Raw genomic sequence first — 22,019 nt, 5'->3', positions numbered from 1 at the left:
TTAGGGATATGGAAATAGTTGCATAAATAGGAGTAAAGTATAAGGTTTTTTTCTGCCTATAGATAGGGACAGTTGTATGTGCATTAAGGAAGTAAGTTCATAAATAGATCAAGCCAAAGGTACAGTTTTGTCTTTAAGGTCACAGAGACAGCAGGTATATAAGGTAAGCAATAGACAGACAATTTATAAACAGGAATAAGCCTTTAATTTTTGAATCTTTGAGGATTTTAGGGACAATGCGTAAGTAAGGACGAGCTAGAATTTTCTCTTTAAGAGTATAGGGACGTAATTCCATCTTTAGGGAAGAAAAGCGCATTCATTCTTCATTAATAACTGCATCTCCCGGTTACACATAAGTACAGATTTCTCATATGTTTCCTTATAAATTTTACACTTGAAAAATACTTTATAAATAATTAATTGTTTTTAAAAAATATGCCTTCGATCCGGTTACGAAACTCGACGTTTGCATAGAAGAAAAATAAGGTTAGAATCAGTTTGGGTACGACCTCAATCGATTCGACCCCCCTCCCCGGAGTCGTCATCATCAACGAAATTTCGTGGCAACACCGGTTTTCTTACTTATCTCACAACTAGACCGGACTGGAGCGAGCATTCACACCTATAAGTAAATGAGCGTAAAAACCTTATAACGCTGTACAGCTCGAGGCTCATGAAAGTCGACCCTTTCGCGCTCGCGCAATATAATTAACTTTACTACATCCGTTCCGCTTCGTATAAAATGCCTTCTAAAACTCGTTACGAATTCGAAAAATACTGTATTTTAAATAATTTAACGCAAAATAAGCTTATTTTTGCTGCAGTTTAAGTGTATAAAAGCAGCAACGTCTAAACACTTAAATTGCACTTTTACTATTGACATTTACGCACTTAAACTGCACTTTTACTGTTTACGCGGTACAGATGTGTCATTTCGATGATTTAAATTAGTTTTCTCGAGTTTAAATTATAGTTTACGTCAATAAAATAAGAAAAAAAATGGCTCCAGTTCTAGATTTTTGTGGGCGGAATGGACGGTCATCGTACCTGTACGGTGGGATAAAAAACACACTAAACCTTCAGGTCAATTGTCCCAAAGACGAGTCGACGTCTCCACCCATCACTTAAGCTTAAGCATATTAACTAAGGCATGAATAGCTTCTAAAAAAAATTCATTATTTATTTATATTTTGGCCCCTTTACAGCGTACACATAACGAATACAGCTTATATTCATTCCGTCCTCCCTCCTGTACACGATACAAAGAATCACTAAACACGTCACACATCATTTAAATTACGATAACGAATATCTCTCGTTAATTTATTCATAAATATAGAAGAATAATTAAATATATAAAACCTTATATATTTTAACATTTTAACACATAAAAAATAGAAGAAATTTACACTTATAAAACGCCCTTTTCTCATAATTGAAAGTGTAAAATATTTAGTAAATGTAAGGGTGGAGCAATGTTAGTGCCGATAGATTAATTTTTTGGTGAACGCCCAATTGTTTAAAGTAGTATCATGTATAAAAGATACATCGAACAATACGTAACACACACACACAATAAGGATTTTCTTGAGAAACTTCTTCATTCATTCGTGGCATTTCTTATGAATGAAAATTACGACAAGCTAAACAACACCAGAATCAATTGGTATATGAGTCGAGGGCTGATTTCTTCAGCTGTATTTAATTCGGGCAGACATACAGACAAATGCACGTATTATGAAACCCGTACAGATTGCATACAAATTCGTATTTTTAACTCATAACTACGTTATGAAAGCAAAAAAAAAATTAACTCGCGTATGAATGTATACAGGTTTTGAAACACGTCTGTTTGTCTATCCGCTTGAATTATATAAATATCTTTACACGAATCGTTCGTTTAGCTTTTATTAAAATTAAATTTTGTATTGCTTAGCTTCGAATTTATTCTTTTATTGTATAAAGGATAAATTATCATACAAATTTTTCTTCTTTTATGAATTATGAATAGAAATTAAAGGAAAGTAAACGAAACTGAAGAAACCAAACAAAAAAAAACAACCTTCAACTCATAAAAATTGAGTATCTCTAAAAGCAGACAGACAAACAGACGTGCTTTGAAACGTATATAGGTTATATATTCAGTTTTACTTGTAAAAAATATAAGAAATAATTCTTTTCTAACTTTTCTGAGTTAAAATACTAATGTATATGCAACCTATATACATTTCAAAGCACGTCTGTTTGTCTATCTACTTGAATTAAATAAATGTCGTTAAAGAAATCGACTTTAACAATCTACCTTCTATTTCATTCTTGTAAGAAATAACAAATTAATTCGTCTTTTTACAAAGTATGAATGAAAATTACAACAAAAGAAAGAGATTGAAGAAGCTAAACACAAAAGGTAAATTCTTATAAAAGCTGTAAGATTCATTTCTCTAAAAGGTATTTATTTATATAATTTAAGAAGACGTACAGACAAACGAACGAGTATTGACACATCCATAGGCCTACAGTACATACTGTATATACTTAGAAAAGNTTATTTAAAGAGGTCATCTTGACCCCTAATAAAACTGACCTCATTTTTTTTCACGTTTTTCTGACATTTTTTTACAACTCGTCGCCACTTCCACAGACCTACATACGACGTTCCACAATTAACAATTAATTCTCTTATTCGTATTCGTTTAAATCCCCCATTTTTATTTTTATTTATTTATATAATTTAAGAAGACGTACAGACAAACGAACGAGTATTGACACGTCCATAGGCCTACAGTACATACTGTATATACTTAGAAAAGAGTTAATATAGCTTTTTTCTAAGCAGGGCCTTCGAGAGGGGGGAGAACTAAGGACATATCAGGGGCCCGGATAAAAATTAGGGGGCCCTTAGTGATTCCTATAAATTAACCTGATTTTTACCAACACAGCTTATTTCTTAATGAAATTAATGGCAAAAGGGGTCCTCTAAAGGGCAAAATGGGCCCGCTTAGATGTAAAAGGGCCCCCATCCACCCTGGGTTGCATACAATATCCAGATGGCCCCGTTTCTACGTGAAAAATATCTTACATACAACCTACATACGTTTGAAAAGACGTCTGTTTGTCTACAAGTCCGCTAATCACGAAAATATAAGAGTTAACTTCCTAATTGTCCCACATTTTAACAATGAATCAATAATACATTTATGTATATAAATATAGAATAAACAAATTCACCCCTATTAGTACAGATTTCTCATATGTTTCCTTATAAATTTTNGGTTGCATACAATATCCAGATGGCCCCGTTTCTACGTGAAAAATATCTTACATACAACCTACATACGTTTGAAAAGACGTCTGTTTGTCTACAAGTCCGCTAATCACGAAAATATAAGAGTTAACTTCCTAATTGTCCCACATTTTAACAATGAATCAATAATACATTTATGTATATAAATATAGAATAAACAAATTCACCCCTATTACATAAATCCCTATTATTTAAAGGAATTTTTCCAGGAAAATTTAACGTTAAAAGCGCGATAACCTTATTTTTCAACCAGTTTTGCATGAGAATTACACGTAATAATGTAACAATATTATAATTTTATAAAAGAATATCCGTAAAAGGATATTCTTCGAATATTTTTAAGTAAATATTCTTAAATTTAGGAATAATATTAAATAAGTAAAAGAAAAAAATGGAAACAATGCCATTGATACAGTTATATTTGCATACCGACACGAACGTTCAAGGTCAGAATTTCGGAATTTATATTACAAAAAATTGAATAAAATGTTATATTATATATACTTTATGTAAATTAAGTTTATTTATAATAATATACATACGGTTAGACAGGTGTACATTTTATTATTAATAATATTTTACAAGGTTTTTATTACCTAGTAGACAGCTTATGTGACATATATCGAAGGTCCTTCAATGAATTTATTGGAAAAAATGGGCTCTATTTAGACTTAAATAATTTTATATAGCATTAAATTTAAGCCCATAAAATTTGATAAGTTTCTTGTAATAAATTAATAAGCAACTGGTTCCAACAATCGATACCAGGGGCAAAATTGGTGCTGTTCTCGAACAAATGGTTTCAATAATCGATAGCAGAAACAATAGTGATGCCGTTCACCAGCAACTGTCGGTAACGGGGTCTCTTTTACATTTCTAGATGCTCCTAATTAGGGCCTACAAGAGGCCATATGGGGCAGGGGTCAGACACAAATATGAGGTCTCCCTCCTCTTCCGTGGTCATAAAAACACAGGAATTAAATCAATAAATAGTAAGAACCTATCTTGGCACGAAAGGCTAAATTTTAGGCTATCTCGGCGTTCGGGCCTTGCCAAAAGGCCCTATTGACCACTAAATCTGGTCCTAACAGTTCTTATAATCATAATAATTTGATTTATCTTTTTAATATACCAAAGCCAGATTTATGGCCTCCCGTTATGAATCTATAGCTTAGGGCCTCAAATTTTTAGTAAATGGGAAGGGCCCTTCACACGTTATAGCTTGTAAGAAAAGTATAGCCCTGTAAGAAGGTGCAAAGATTTCAATTTAGACAATGAACACTCGCATTTTGTGTTAGAACACGTTAGAAATATAGGAACTTCTAACGTGTCTAATTTGCATAATTAAACACTCCGGAACATTATAAATTTACAATTTCATTTGACGTCATTATCTCTTCTTAAATTTTTCAACACTTACTACAGCTTTCATCTACGAGCAATTACCTTTTCTATATTTAAATCCCCCATATAGCGTGGATAATTCGATCCGTTCACGATATTTTTATACATTTTCGAATTCCGACCTACGTGTTTCTGTAGATTATAGTGTTAGGATGTTCGGCACTGTATAATTACACACCTAAAACACGGGTTTAGCCAACGCTAACGACTGAACTTCTTTCACTAGTTCTAATGGCAAGGACCCCTTCCACAATATCCGTTTGGTAATGACGTTTCGGTAGAACTGTCCTGTGCAATTACCGCCAATGAACTAAAATTCGGAACATTTGAACACAAAGAAAAAAAAAACGATGTTCGCAGCGAGTTTTTAAATACGGGGTGGCCCGAAAGTCGGTTAATAGGGCCTCGCGTTACGAGTCTCTAGTTTAGGCCATCACATCTTTACGTGTACCATTATTTGGTGGAAGGGAGGGCCTATTATATGTTGTAGATTAGGCCCACAACAAGCTTAAGTGAAGCTTTTATAAAAGTTCTAGAAAATTAAACGTCTTTCCTTATTATGTCAGTAAACACGGATAAAGAAATGCCCTTAAAACCAAAGGCTTTACAAATAAATTTCCAACTGTTGTGGCTTACTTTATGCCTTAAAATACTAAATTTATTTGTTTACATTTCGAATTTTAAGTGTTTTATGATTAATTGTAAGGGGAGAGAAGGATTTGAAATAAAATAATGAAAAGAATAATAACCAAATTTATATTACTACCTTAACGTGATTCTGATTAATCATCATTATCATCATCATGGTCAGGAGGAGGAGATTTTTCTTCGTGTTTAATATACCATTAACAGCTCCTACATCATATCATTTGTCACCCACATAAATTACATTTTATATTTATTATAACAGTGACCATAAATTAAATCATTGCGGTATCAAATTAACACTTTCACCGTCCAAAAAAAAGAAACATTTTTCAGCTTATCGTGAACTTGAGTCTAACGTCGAGCAGCTCAAATTTTATCTTCAACATTAATTTAAGCTCAAACCAAAATTTGGGCTTTAGTACTAGTTGAAACGTAAGCTATAACTCAACTTTAAACGTTGAAAACAGATTAAATTTTAGCTTGAGCTTTAAATCAAACTTGAGTTTGAGCTTAAGTTTTGAGTCATAACTCAAGTTTCAGCTCAAAACTTACATTTAAACTTGAGCTAGAGCTTAAATTTGCATCACCAGCTTCAGCTTGACCTTAAATTTTAGTTTGAACCGAGGATTAAACTGAGCTAGAGCTTAAATTTGCAGCAACAGCTTCGGCTTGACCTTAAATTTTAGTTTGAGCCAAGGATTANTTTTGTCTTTTATTTTTTAAGTGAAGAGCGATGTGCCCCAATTTCTGATTCTCGTCGGCCAGACTAACGACATTCTGAAATTTCAATTAAGAGAGAAAATTATGTTTCCAACGTAGAAATAATTGCAAAATTAATTAATATCCCAACTAAATCTTACTTTATTTTTGATTTCTTCCCCTTTCTTCTCGCTGACTATCTGACGAAACAAGGAGAACGAACGTTGTAGCTCCAAGTGTTCCTTAAACAGTCTTTTGTACATGATCTCTGGCACCTACGTATTGAAATACAAACTTTTAGTGATTGAGTGAATATTCGGTATTAATTAAGTGTGTGATACTCACTTGACTTGTCTTTAATATTTTTCTTTCCTTTCTTCTTACATTGGTTTCGCTGCTACTCGATCTATCGTCTAAATCCGAACTCTATAACAAGTAACATAGTTAAACTCGTACTAAACACTACTTTAATCTATAAAACAATCATCTTGCCTCATTGCTGTTGGAAGTATACTTCCTTTTGTTTGGATTCTTTCTACTCGATCCACAGACCTAACAGATATAAACAATTACATCGATCTCTAGTGTCAAAAACCGAAAGATACTTATTGTGTTAATATAATCCACCATTCTTACACCCAGGTTTATTTTGCCTTCCTCGGTTGCTTCGTTAACAGTGAGGTTCTTCGAGTCATCGTTCGAGTTTCTGGCTTCCAGCCTCTTGTGTCTGCATTGATGCTTCAACCAGAAACTATTCCTTTCGTGAAGTATGCACAATTCTCTTCTGAGTTGTTTGATTTCGCGATCCTTAGTCTTTAATTCGGCTAACTGAAAATATAAATAAATACACGATCCTTAGGCCAATAAAGTTTTGACAAATTCAAAAGCATCTATGGAATAATTGGGGTTCTCCTGCCCATAATCTTTCCATATAGGCTTTTGTCTATCGAGATTAAGGAAAGACAGACAGACAAACAGTACGAATTTCTGGTAAATTAATACTAAAATTACCATTTATCATTGTAAAATGAGAATAAAAATTAACTAATGATGATTACAATTAACCTTTACTTAATATAATTATAAAAAAAACGTTTTAAGTAACTTTATAATTAATAATATTATTAAAATAAACCGAAATTAATAAGCTTACGTGACTTTTCGCTTTATTTTTCTCTAGAATTATTCTTTCTGGAAGCGCCGACAACGACACGTTGAGTGTGAAAATTTGAATATCCTACCGCGTAAAAGTGGCAGGTCACGTGGCCGGAAATGCCCGACGTCACTTCCGACATTAAAAAAATAATAATAATAATAATAATGATAACCACGTCGTTTCGACGGGTTATTTTCGTATTAATTTATATTTATATTTATTATTTATTAACGTCACACTTATGAAATTTCGAACAGTTTCATCGTCAATCTGTCAATTATACTCATAAATTAACGCTAATCCATATTAATTTCGCACGAATGAAGGTCGTCGAGGGTGTACGAATCACCGGAAGTGACGCGTTACACTTATTAAACGGTCATCAGTCTGTCATCGGAGAGTGACGATTGCCGGAAGTGACGCTTAATGTTTACTGGCATTCATTCGTTGGAATGTTATAAAGCATATCCAATACGAGCGCGGATCGATGCTACGAAAATTTTGAATTAACCTATCACGAGGCGAGAAATTCGAATTTGAAATGAATCGTGTTTATAAACAATTAAATACTTTTTTTACGTAATTGCTTAAACTAGCAGTTTGTCTGTACGCTTTGAAAATAACTTACACTAGCATTTGTATCCGTTCGTTCGTTTGTCTACTACTTCATCCGAAAATCAATAGAGATAGAAGCCCTAAATTTTCAATGTCAAGGATCGAACGCTCATCCTTACACCGGATATCCTTATATCCAGTATAAGGATTCTTATACCGGGCATTCTGAAGCTCCATACGTAATTTAAACTAAAGAAAAATGGAATTTTGACACTTACGAGCTTAATTTCTGTATTATTTTCCATTTTATCATCGAATTTACAAACAGATTTCGAGCAAATCGAATGCCCCGAAATTGTTCTAAATATTTTTATTCTAGAATTTCTAAATATAAATTTGAACTTATGCAAATTAACTACGAGGTTACTCGATCGTTAGGCATTGATAAATACCACAATTCCCATTTGTTAAGCATTGTTGAAACCAGAGAATTAATGTTATCGATACCTCGTTAATTCAACTTTTTAATTACAAAAATTGACCCGAATTAAATTAATTGCATTCTATTTAATTACTTTATAATAAAATAGAATACTTTTTATTTACATAAACGAGATTTTAGTGTTATGAGATAACTATTCTCTATATTTACAGGCCTACGTGTTAAAATGCCTTTGATTCACTTTGTTGTTTCGCGAAGTCTTGTCCGACAGACACTCTGACGGATACAAAATTTCTATTCTCTATTGCTATAGCTTCGAGTTTTAGGGATATTAGATAGCATACATATAGTATAAGCTTAGGGATATAGGGATAAAACAAGTAATTCTATCTTTGGCCCTTATATACTGGAGTTTCTGCCCTTATAAATAGGAGTAAGTCATAGGAAAACAAACACAATGCATAAACTATTGCCTTTAGGGATATGGAAATAGTTGCATAAATAGGAGTAAAGTATAAGGTTTTTTTCTGCCTATAGATACGGACAGTTGTATGTGCATTAAGGAAGTAAGTTCATAAATAGATCAAGCCAAAGGTACAGTTTTGTCTTTAAGGTCACAGAGACAGCAGGTATATAAGGTAAGCAATAGACAGACAATTTATAAACAGGAATAAGCCTTTAATTTTTGAATCTTTGAGGATTTTAGGGACAATGCGTAAGTAAGGACGAGCTAGAATTTTCTCTTTAAGAGTATAGGGACGTAATTCCATCTTTAGGGAAGAAAAGCGCATTCATTCTTCATTAATAACTGCATCTCCCGGTTACACATAAGTACAGATTTCTCATATGTTTCCTTATAAATTTTACACTTGAAAAATACTTTATAAATAATTAATTGTTTTTAAAAAATATGCCTTCGATCCGGTTACGAAACTCGACGTTTGCATAGAAGAAAAATAAGGTTAGAATCAGTTTGGGTACGACCTCAATCGATTCGACCCCCCTCCCCGGAGTCGTCATCATCAACGAAATTTCGTGGCAACACCGGTTTTCTTACTTATCTCACAACTAGACCGGACTGGAGCGAGCATTCACACCTATAAGTAAATGAGCGTAAAAACCTTATAACGCTGTACAGCTCGAGGCTCATGAAAGTCGACCCTTTCGCGCTCGCGCAATATAATTAACTTTACTACATCCGTTCCGCTTCGTATAAAATGCCTTCTAAAACTCGTTACGAATTCGAAAAATACTGTATTTTAAATAATTTAACGCAAAATAAGCTTATTTTTGCTGCAGTTTAAGTGTATAAAAGCAGCAACGTCTAAACACTTAAATTGCACTTTTACTATTGACATTTACGCACTTAAACTGCACTTTTACTGTTTACGCGGTACAGATGTGTCATTTCGATGATTTAAATTAGTTTTCTCGAGTTTAAATTATAGTTTACGTCAATAAAATAAGAAAAAAAATGGCTCCAGTTCTAGATTTTTGTGGGCGGAATGGACGGTCATCGTACCTGTACGGTGGGATAAAAAACACACTAAACCTTCAGGTCAATTGTCCCAAAGACGAGTCGACGTCTCCACCCATCACTTAAGCTTAAGCATATTAACTAAGGCATGAATAGCTTCTAAAAAAAATTCATTATTTATTTATATTTTGGCCCCTTTACAGCGTACACATAACGAATACAGCTTATATTCATTCCGTCCTCCCTCCTGTACACGATACAAAGAATCACTAAACACGTCACACATCATTTAAATTACGATAACGAATATCTCTCGTTAATTTATTCATAAATATAGAAGAATAATTAAATATATAAAACCTTATATATTTTAACATTTTAACACATAAAAAATAGAAGAAATTTACACTTATAAAACGCCCTTTTCTCATAATTGAAAGTGTAAAATATTTAGTAAATGTAAGGGTGGAGCAATGTTAGTGCCGATAGATTAATTTTTTGGTGAACGCCCAATTGTTTAAAGTAGTATCATGTATAAAAGATACATCGAACAATACGTAACACACACACACAATAAGGATTTTCTTGAGAAACTTCTTCATTCATTCGTGGCATTTCTTATGAATGAAAATTACGACAAGCTAAACAACACCAGAATCAATTGGTATATGAGTCGAGGGCTGATTTCTTCAGCTGTATTTAATTCGGGCAGACATACAGACAAATGCACGTATTATGAAACCCGTACAGATTGCATACACATTCGTATTTTTAACTCATAACTACGTTATGAAAGCAAAAAAAAAATTAACTCGCGTATGAATGTATACAGGTTTTGAAACACGTCTGTTTGTCTATCCGCTTGAATTATATAAATATCTTTACACGAATCGTTCGTTTAGCTTTTATTAAAATTAAATTTTGTATTGCTTAGCTTCGAATTTATTCTTTTATTGTATAAAGGATAAATTATCATACAAATTTTTCTTCTTTTATGAATTATGAATAGAAATTAAAGGAAAGTAAACGAAACTGAAGAAACCAAACAAAAAAAAACAACCTTCAACTCATAAAAATTGAGTATCTCTAAAAGCAGACAGACAAACAGACGTGCTTTGAAACGTATATAGGTTATATATTCAGTTTTACTTGTAAAAAATATAAGAAATAATTCTTTTCTAACTTTTCTGAGTTAAAATACTAATGTATATGCAACCTATATACATTTCAAAGCACGTCTGTTTGTCTATCTACTTGAATTAAATAAATGTCGTTAAAGAAATCGACTTTAACAATCTACCTTCTATTTCATTCTTGTAAGAAATAACAAATTAATTCTTCTTTTTACAAGGTATGAATGAAAATTACAACAAAAGAAAGAGATTGAAGAAGCTAAACACAAAAGGTAAATTCTTATAAAAGCTGTAAGATTCATTTCTCTAAAAGGTATTTATTTATATAATTTAAGAAGACGTACAGACAAACGAACGAGTATTGACACATCCATAGGCCTACAGTACATACTGTATATACTTAGAAAAGAGTTAATATAGCTTTTTTCTAAGCAGGGCCTTCGAGAGGGGGGAGAACTAAGGACATATCAGGGGCCCGGATAAAAATTAGGGGGCCCTTAGTGATTCCTATAAATTAACGTGATTTTTACCAACACAGCTTATTTCTTAATGAAATTAATGGCAAAAGGGGTCCTCTAAAGGGCAAAATGGGCCCGCTTAGATGTAAAAGGGCCCCCATCCACCCTGGGTTGCATACAATATCCAGATGGCCCCGTTTCTACGTGAAAAATATCTTACATACAACCTACATACGTTTGAAAAGACGTCTGTTTGTCTACAAGTCCGCTAATCACGAAAATATAAGAGTTAACTTCCTAATTGTCCCACATTTTAACAATGAATCAATAATACATTTATGTATATAAATATAGAATAAACAAATTCACCCCTATTACATAAATCCCTATTATTTAAAGGAATTTTTCCAGGAAAATTTAACGTTAAAAGCGCGATAACCTTATTTTTCAACCAGTTTTGCATGAGAATTACACGTAATAATGTAACAATATTATAATTTTATAAAAGAATATCCGTAAAAGGATATTCTTCGAATATTTTTAAGTAAATATTCTTAAATTTAAGAATAATATTAAATAAGTAAAAGAAAAAAATGGAAACAATGCCATTGATACAGTTATATTTGCATACCGACACGAACGTTCAAGGTCAGAATTTCGGAATTTATATTACAAAAAATTGAATAAAATGTTATATTATATATACTTTATGTAAATTAAGTTTATTTATAATAATATACATACGGTTAGACAGGTGTACATTTTATTATTAATAATATTTTACAAGGTTTTTATTACCTAGTAGACAGCTTATGTGACATATATCGAAGGTCCTTCAATGAATTTATTGGAAAAAATGGGCTCTATTTAGACTTAAATAATTTTATATAGCATTAAATTTAAGCCCATAAAATTTGATAAGTTTCTTGTAATAAATTAATAAGCAACTGGTTCCAACAATCGATACCAGGGGCAAAATTGGTGCTGTTCTCGAACAAATGGTTTCAATAATCGATAGCAGAAACAATAGTGATGCCGTTCACCAGCAACTGTCGGTAACGGGGTCTCTTTTACATTTCTAGATGCTCCTAATTAGGGCCTACAAGAGGCCAAATGGGGCAGGGGTCAGACACAAATATGAGGTCTCCCTCCTCTTCCGTGGTCATAAAAACACAGGAATTAAATCAATAAATAGTAAGAACCTATCTTGGCACGAAAGGCTAAATTTTAGGCTATCTCGGCGTTCGGGCCTTGCCAAAAGGCCCTATTGACCACTAAATCTGGTCCTAACAGTTCTTATAATCATAATAATTTGATTTATCTTTTTAATATACCAAAGCCAGATTTATGGCCTCCCGTTATGAATCTATAGCTTAGGGCCTCAAATTTTTAGTAAATGGGAAGGGCCCTTCACACGTTATAGCTTGTAAGAAAAGTATAGCCCTGTAAGAAGGTGCAAAGATTTCAATTTAGACAATGAACACTCGCATTTTGTGTTAGAACACGTTAGAAATATAGGAACTTCTAACGTGTCTAATTTGCATAATTAAACACTCCGGAACATTATAAATTTACAATTTCATTTGACGTCATTATCTCTTCTTAAATTTTTCAACACTTACTACAGCTTTCATCTACGAGCAATTATCTTTTCTATATTTAAATCCCCCATATAGCGTGGATAATTCGATCCGTTCACGATATTTTTATACATTTTCGAATTCCGACCTACGTGTTTCTGTAGATTATAGTGTTAGGATGTTCGGCACTGTATAATTACACACCTAAAACACGGGTTTAGCCAACGCTAACGACTGAACTTCTTTCACTAGTTCTAATGGCAAGGACCCCTTCCACAATATCCGTTTGGTAATGACGTTTCGGTAGAACTGTCCTGTGCAATTACCGCCAATGAACTAAAATTCGGAACATTTGAACACAAAGAAAAAAAAAACGATGTTCGCAGCGAGTTTTTAAATACGGGGTGGCCCGAAAGTCGGTTAATAGGGCCTCGCGTTACGAGTCTCTAGTTTAGGCCATCACATCTTTACGTGTACCATTATTTGGTGGAAGGGAGGGCCTATTATATGTTGTAGATTAGGCCCACAACAAGCTTAAGTGAAGCTTTTATAAAAGTTCTAGAAAATTAAACGTCTTTCCTTATTATGTCAGTAAACACGGATAAAGAAATGCCCTTAAAACCAAAGGCTTTACAAATAAATTTCCAACTGTTGTGGCTTACTTTATGCCTTAAAATACTAAATTTATTTGTTTACATTTCGAATTTTAAGTGTTTTATGATTAATTGTAAGGGGAGAGAAGAATTTGAAATAAAATAATGAAAAAAATAATAACCAAATTTATATTACTACCTTAACGTGATTCTGATTAATCATCATTATCATCATCATGGTCAGGAGGAGGAGATTTTTCTTCGTGTTTAATATACCATTAACAGCTCCTACATCATATCATTTGTCACCCACATAAATTACATTTTATATTTATTATAACAGTGACCATAAATTAAATCATTGCGGTATCAAATTAACACTTTCACCGTCCAAAAAAAAGAAACATTTTTCAGCTTATCGTGAACTTGAGTCTAACGTCGAGCAGCTCAAATTTTATCTTCAACATTAATTTAAGCTCAAACCAAAATTTGGGCTTTAGTACTAGTTGAAACGTAAGCTATAACTCAACTTTAAACGTTGAAAACAGATTAAATTTTAGCTTGAGCTTTAAATCAAACTTGAGTTTGAGCTTAAGTTTTGAGTCATAACTCAAGTTTCAGCTCAAAACTTACATTTAAACTTGAGCTAGAGCTTAAATTTGCATCACCAGCTTCAGCTTGACCTTAAATTTTAGTTTGAACCGAGGATTAAACTGAGCTAGAGCTTAAATTTGCAGCAACAGCTTCGGCTTGACCTTAAATTTTAGTTTGAGCCAAGGATTAAATTGAGCTAGAGCTTAAATTTGCATCACCAGCTTCAGCTTGACCTTAAATTTTAGTTTGAACCGAGGATTAAACTGAGCTAGAGCTTAAATTTGCAGCAACAGCTTCGGCTTGACCTTAAATTTTAGTTTGAGCCAAGGATTAAATTGAGCTAGAGCTTAAATTTGCATCACCAGCTTCAGCTTGACCTTAAATTTTAGTTTGAACCGAGGATTAAACTGAGCTAGAGCTTAGATTTGCAGCACCAGCTTCGGCTTGACCTTAAATTTTAGTTTGAGCCGAGGATTAAACTGAGCTAGAGCTTGGCTTTCAACTTGTGTTGCAGCTCGAGTTTCAGCTTGAAACTTGCTTGATCCGAGGCTCAAATTGTAGCCGAAGAAGCAGAATTTTGATGCTACAGCCATTATTAAATTCATTCTAGAGAATGATATGAAAATTAATGAGGTTTTACGCTTCATCAACCGTAAATACTCTTCACTGAGATTAAATTGTGTAAATATTTTAAAGAAGTTAAATCAGTGCATGCAGATAAAAAAAAAATAAATACAATTTAAATACTTTTCCGAAGTAGAATTACTATAATTATATAGCAACAGGTAGATTTTATGTTCTGCAACAATCATAAAAATGAACCAGACAGCTCCAAAGTCTAAATTATGTTTACTCGAACTGTTTGTCGATGGAAATAACCTAATTATCATTTCGAGAGAAATAAAATTAACCAGGAAAAAAGCCCATTTCGGTATATTTCGACCCCGTCACCTTCTCAATTAATATTTAAATATTCGTAACCCCTTCATCATTAATGCTAATGAAGTTTTTTTTATTATTAAACTTAAATTATTTCCATAATCGAATAAATTAACTCGAATGAAAATTAAGTTGTTAACCTTACGCGGGTTGAAAAATTAGTCGATGCATCGATAGCGTTACGATAACATTAACTTAATTTAAGTTAATAATTCTTCGAAATTCGATTTAAGGATAGTTTAAACGATGTGTTTTAATTTATATTCGATAATTAAAATTAATTTTTTAAAAGAAATTTTTAGAGTAAATAATATAAAAATATCTAGCTATAAATTTAAATTACTCAACTAGTAGTTCGCGGCTCCCAAAAGTTAATCGTAAAAACTCATTCTGAAAGTTTTCTTTCGCTGTATTATATAAAATGTTAAGTATTTTAGAGTTTTCTTACGTTTATATTCTCTAAATCACTCCTAGAAACATGGAAAATTGATAAACAGCGCTGTATATTCCCCTATCGATCAATTACCATTGGATACACCGCAGTGTATTCAATGGTAAATCAATGGGCAGAAAGGACAGAAAAATTTCACAGACCCAACGTGGATAAGTGACAACACGGAGAAAACGATTCCACTTTTATATTTTAACGCATGGAATATTTTCTGTACGAAGTTTTAGTTTAAATTAAATCAACCTTCGACTTTACACTCGAGCGAGCGTATCAAAATATAAAATATATTATAAATCTCGCCATTGTGTAAAGATCTACGGCGACGATCATCACTTTTCTCGCCAAATTTAATTTTATAATGGGCCATTTACCGATAACAAAAGAAAAAACAAATGCCACTTATTGTAAGAATATAAAAATTGAAACAAATTCTTTCAAATTTTTATCAATTCTAAAGCCTCGTTTATTTTAAAAACCCGACAAAATTGGGCAAAAAACAAAATGGACGGTTCTTTTTAAATACAGTCGACCCCCTATAACACTGTTAATTTTTCCGTTTTATATGAATTCCATGTTATACGAGTCACTTAGATTTTACAAATAAGTGTGCCGGGCTGTGAACGGCTCACGTATTTGTAAAATCTAAGTGACTCGTACAGCACGGAATTCATATAAAACAGAAAAATCAACAGTGTTATAGGGGGGGTCGACTTGTATACACCAGTGCATCCGGGATACGCGAATCCCAACGCGGTTAACTTACTTTTCGGCCATCCTGCGTATACCGTATGAAAATGATCGAAAAATTCGGCGAAATTCGAGACCTTTTGCATACGTTTCAAGTTTAGAGAAGGATCACGAAAGTATTAATAGAAAAATTTGAAAAAAAAAATAATATCGGCGAGTCACAACCCATTGTGTTTTTATTTAGGCCACGAAAGAGATTCACACTTCCTATTAAATACTAACAATTTATCGTAGAAAAATAGCTATAAAAACACCAACCGAACAAAGAAATCGGCGGAAATTTACAATGCAGACGATACAAAATGTCAGTAGAATACTACTATTTTTTTTGGTCCAGAGTAGTTTTAAAATCGTAAAGACCTGTTTGGAGCTTTTCCGCAAACTTTAACAGGTCGTCAATAGTGACCCGTGTTTCCTTAACCTTAACAGGTTATTTTCCCTTATAAACATTATTGTTATTTTCCCATTAAAAAATGGATTCTACAATTAAAGAATATCTTTAATTGTACAATTAAAAATAACCATTCAGGAAAAAGTTAGCTACCTGTGTAATGAAATTTATACAGAAATATCTTCGTTCCTTCACTGTACAAGTCGACCGCCCCTATAACACTGTTGATTATTCCGTTTTATATGAATTCCATGTTGTACGAGTCACTTAGATTTTACAAATACGTGTACCGGGCTGTGAACGGCTCACGTATTTGTAAAATCTAAGTGACTCGTACAACATGGAATTCATATAAAACGGAATAATCAACAGTGTTATAGGGTGGTCGACTGCCCATTGTACAGACTGTCGTCTCGTATTATATCCTATCGTATATACCAGTGGAACAAATTAAAGCAATTTACCATAGATATAATATTTTTTTACGTTAACCTTCTTTGATAGTGATTGATTTCAATAAACCTCCCCCCGCTTCGGTAGCAGCACATTTCTCTGTTCTTTCGGTTACGTTGCTCAAGAGTAATTTTCTCAGTTACAGTAACTACTGTAATGCTTTCTACTTCAGTTAATTCCATTTCAATAATAGTAATTTCTTTCTTTTTCGATCGAAGTCTCTTTGTAATCTGATTCCGTTTCGGTTAAACTGTTTCCATAATAATTTCAGCCTTCAATTAAAGTCTTTTTTTCTTTTATTATTTCGACTCGATTTCTTCAGTTTAAATCACTTCCACACTCTCTCGACTATTTCGGTCGTATTTTTTCAGCCGTAAGCCATTTCTATACGATTTCAACTGTTTCGATACACCATTAACAATACTTCAGTTACAACCAATTTTATACTGTATCGACTATTTCTTCTTTATTACTGTAACGCTAATTTCATCCCAAAGCCACTTCTGTACTGTTTCGACCTATACTACTCCAATTACAACCACTTCTATCCTACCTCCGCGGTATTTTCCCAGCACTAATGTCATTTCAGCTGTGTTTGTCTAACACTATAGCATCGCCTCACACAGCCACCACCTGTATTGTTTCAGCTGTACAGTTAAAGCCAGTGTACTTTCTTCTGCGCCAATTTAAAATCACTCACTTCCATACATTTTCCTCTATTCGCAGTCATTTCAATAGTCATCTTCTATTATTTCGATCACGGTTACCCAAGGCTACGGGCCTCTAAAGAGCCCAAACGAGAAGCGACAACGACACTCGATGCTTCCTAACTTCATTTCAAAGTATTGCCCAAAGCCTAATTTTAGGAAATTCTTTCCGGAAATTAAAGTAAGAATTTACAAAAATCCTCAAAGAGTGACGAATTAAAGCGCGTGTTACAGTAAGTATTCGGAATACGAGAATATCTTACCTTTCACACAACGTCGTCTACGGTTATCCGTGACCCTTACAGCACGCTCATACACACACAACACATACACACATAACCGGGTAAAGAAGACTGACACCTGCCCGTTTTACAAGTGACTGTGGAGCAGACGGGATCGGTACTAACCTTCTACCCTTCACGTGACGCGACTGACCAATCGGCGCTACTTCCTCGTACGTCCGTGGATTATTAATTTGATTAACTCGCGTGCGACTATACACCACTCGAAAACTATTTATTTATTTTTTTCTCTTTGTTCTGTAGGTAAGATGAGTGATGAGACGGGGGTTAAGATCATCCATAGAAATGTACTGTACATTTTTGTTTCTCGGTTAACTGAATACATTCGTTGCGCTGCAGTGCTTCTCGAGTAACTCCATACAACAGCGTAACTACTGTTTAAAGAATGGTCAGAAATAAACGTGCAAACTTATATTCATTCTGTGCACTGAGAATGCGGCCACTAACACTAACAGTAAACTGTTATATACATAATGGGTAGAAAGTAACTAGGCATTGAGAAATCGCTATAATTTCGATATTTCTAAAGCAAAAATGAAAAGAATTATTTGCAGTATTCCTTATTAAATGGAATTTTGGGTTCATGTCTTAAAATTCAATATAAGCACCGGCGCCATCCACCAACTTCACGATCCACGGTCGTTTGAGGAAGTGGATACTACCACTTCGCTGTTTATCCACAATCAAACCCCTGGTCATTAGCTTCGAATGATAATTCTTATTTCCAGACGGACTGTGGCACGACGCCCCTTCACCGTACGCCATCATCTCTGCATAGCAACCACTGATTTCCACACTTCGAAGCCTGCAGCAATCCGCTCTCGCTCCCAAACAAGCGATCGGCCATCTTTTCTTGCCAGTCCGCGTGCGGCATCTTTCGATCATTGCTCACTCAACTGATGCGAGAATTATAAATTTCCATAGATTAATGTACATGTACATGTAAATTTTATTATTATTGCATTATTACTACAAAAACTATAGCAATTTTTCACTGCCTAGTTACTTTCCACCCACTCTGTAGCCCGTAAACGTAAGCGCATTTGTCACATTCAAATCTTTATCGTCATATTCGTTCAACGACGATACTTGGATAGTTCCAAGTAACAAACAACTAAGCGAACCAATGACATAATTCATTTCATGAAATGAACTATGTCACTTAAACAATGTGTGCTTCTAAGTAATTGTGTCGCGATATAATAAGTTCTGGTGTAGTAATTCGGATCGAAATTTCGTTTGTATACATTTTCTTAATACTATTTTCTACGCACAGTTTAATAAAAAGACATTTTGTAGCATCAAATTCGTTCTCGTGGGTATAGCTAGTTGTCGGGATGCTAAGTAAACAAGCCAATGACAGCGCGTTTCATACGAAACGGATTACGGTCATTGGCTTTCTTCTTAGTGGCTTGTCATTTTAAATAATTATTTATTTAAATTATTTTAAATAAAATCAAATNATATATATTTTTTTTTTGTATAAATTAAAAATATTTACCCAAAAATAATTACGAAATGACTCCATTTAAATACATAAAGTATTTGTAATGTATAATTAGGGTTTGGTTGAAAGAAAATACGACTGATTTCAACTTATATGTGCCTTATGAGTCACTTCCTCTTCCATCAAATACTAATTATTTAAAAGTGAAGGGCCTTAACGGCCCTAAAATGGCTATTCGTCGGGCCCTAAAAACTGCATTCTCTTCTGCTGAGGTTTTAAACCGTATTATCTTCTAGTCAGGCCTCAAATTGTACTATCTTGTCGAGGAGGCCCTAAACTCTAGCTCGCTTAGCTCGCGTTTGGTACGCGAGGGTGTCATTTTACGAAGTTTTTCGCCCTTTAAAACACCTTAAAATGTTTAATTACAGTTGGAATTTTATAATTTATTTAGTTTTTCTTCGTCTTTTATAACTTTTATCCTCCGAAATTCTCTTTTAAATTCAGTTTACGCCTCATTTAAAATGTAATAACGCTTGCTGGGAAAGAGTTACCGGACGGTTCGATTTACATAATATATTTTATTTATAATACGTTATGATAAAGGAAAATTGGCATAAGAATCCTGGTTTATATGACAATATTACCTGATGGTACCATAATGTTCCATAGAAAATATCATTTTCTTCCTTTATCGTTTCCAATTATAAATGTATCGTTTATTTATTCCTATCTTTTCCTCCACACTGTACATTAGTAATTACTATTATATTTAATTTTACAATTCTTACCCCCCCGTCGACTTACTTCTTAGGTGTAGCTGATAGTATCGTAAGGGGGAGCCGATCTTACTTTTGTAAATACATTAATTAACAAAGAATCAGATAAGTGCTGGATGAGATTTGGGTGTGGCAACCTCGCTTTGTACACCTGTACACATTGTTTACGACACTAGTGGCTAAATGTACAATGGTGTGGGGGGTACGGTAACGTAACTAGAATATATATTAGAGGGGGGTCGAATTAAAACGTGCAAACCTACAGGAGTGATGTTTGCACTATATGTTACTGACTATTGTAACTGGCTTACGTAACAATATATTAATAATTGTATGTTACGCACAGTGTAAGAGTTACGCTCGTCGTAATCGAAGTTTGTGTACTTTATACAGTCGACCCCCCCTATAACACTGTTGATTTTTTCGTTTTATATGAATTCCATGTTGTACGAGTCACTTAGATTTTACAAATACGTGTGCTGGGCTGTGAATGGCTCACGTAGTTGTAAAATCTAAATGACTCGTACAACATGGAATTCATATAAAGTGGAAAAATCAACAATGTTATAGGGGGGGTCGACTGTACTTAAACACAACTTCCTAACGAATTTACATGCCGAACAACAGGAATTTGCATTATTTCAGCTGGATTTTTTCAAAATGTAAACTCTAGCGGATGTTAAAAAATAAAATTTATTACATAATCCGTCAAAGAATGGCCAAAATTTCCTTGTATTTGGACCACTGATAGAATCTTGTGACACCAAAATAGGCCTATACATCATTAAACACCATAAATTAAAATATATGTAGTGTTAAATATATAGCTTATAGGCCTATATATTTAAATGCTCTTGTAAAAAGAAAAAACAAAAAATCTTTTGAGTTCGTCTGCGTGTCTGTCTGTAATACGAAATTTTAACTTAAAATAAACGAAAACGAATGGCCTATTTTAAGGGCCTATAATTAACTTGTATAATTACGTCTTTTCGGGAGAAAATATTCCAAAAAAAATGTAAAAAAAAATTTCGTTTTTTACAGTAGAAATTGTGTATTTTATTTGATGTTGGGGATTTTACAGTCCCGTATTTTATATTTTATATTTAAAAAGTATTTTAAAGCCTAATTCTTATCGGGTTTCCTGTGAAGAAGTGACAATCTTTCAACGAAAAAAAATACAATTTTACGCTTTCTAAATGTAGCAAATTTTATTTAAAGAGGTCATCTTGACCCCTAATAAAACTGACCTCATTTTTTTTCACGTTTTTCTGACATTTTTTTACAACTCGTCGCCACTTCCACAGACCTACATACGACGTTCCACAATTAACAATTAATTCTCTTATTCGTATTCGTTTAAATCCCCCAAAATAGATTCCCGCAGGACTACTTTAACTGTAAGAATATTGTCTATAGTCCTACGAGAACATTATTTTTCATTCATTAAATCCTGCAGGAGCGAAAAACCGAAAACAATTGGGGAAAAGTGCGAATAAAGAGGCGGTTAAAAGTGAAAAGGAACGATTTCAAAGTCTCCGAACAGACAAACCGACGAACCAAATCGAACGAAAACTGGTGTAATGGTCGGGGGGGATAACAAAACGCGCACGACATTAACAATTAACCCGTACAAAAGTGGAGAGGTCAAACGTCTTCGTCGATGGGGGAGGAAGTCATATTGTGTTCATCTACCCGTAACTCCCGTGTCCTAAAAACAAAACATTTCTGTTATTGTCACTTAAACGAGTGAATCTTTAAGGAGA

At 33.5% G+C, this 22,019-nt stretch overlaps 1 protein-coding gene across 1 annotated transcript; it reads right to left on the bottom strand.

The window, feature by feature from the left end:
• Nucleotides 1–6,055: 6,055 nt before the first annotated feature.
• On the bottom strand, nucleotides 6,056–8,174 carry LOC111628284. The gene is made up of 6 exons (XM_023372033.1): nucleotides 8,045–8,174; nucleotides 6,692–6,883; nucleotides 6,548–6,607; nucleotides 6,401–6,481; nucleotides 6,217–6,330; nucleotides 6,056–6,133 (listed from the first exon to the last, which is right to left on the bottom strand). Exons 1-6 carry the CDS (start codon nucleotides 8,069–8,071, stop codon nucleotides 6,056–6,058), a joined length of 552 nt encoding a protein of 183 aa, XP_023227801.1. The 5' UTR covers nucleotides 8,072–8,174.
• Between the last annotated feature and the right edge of the window lie 13,845 nt (nucleotides 8,175–22,019).

This window comes from Centruroides sculpturatus, unplaced genomic scaffold, assembly GCF_000671375.1.
Source record: "Centruroides sculpturatus isolate CEXI.00-Female unplaced genomic scaffold, Cexi_2.0 scaffold466, whole genome shotgun sequence".
NCBI classification, from domain to species: domain Eukaryota; kingdom Metazoa; phylum Arthropoda; class Arachnida; order Scorpiones; family Buthidae; genus Centruroides; species Centruroides sculpturatus.
The sequence above is the reverse complement of the archived record's forward strand: the minus strand, read 5'-3'. Positions and strand labels throughout refer to the sequence as shown.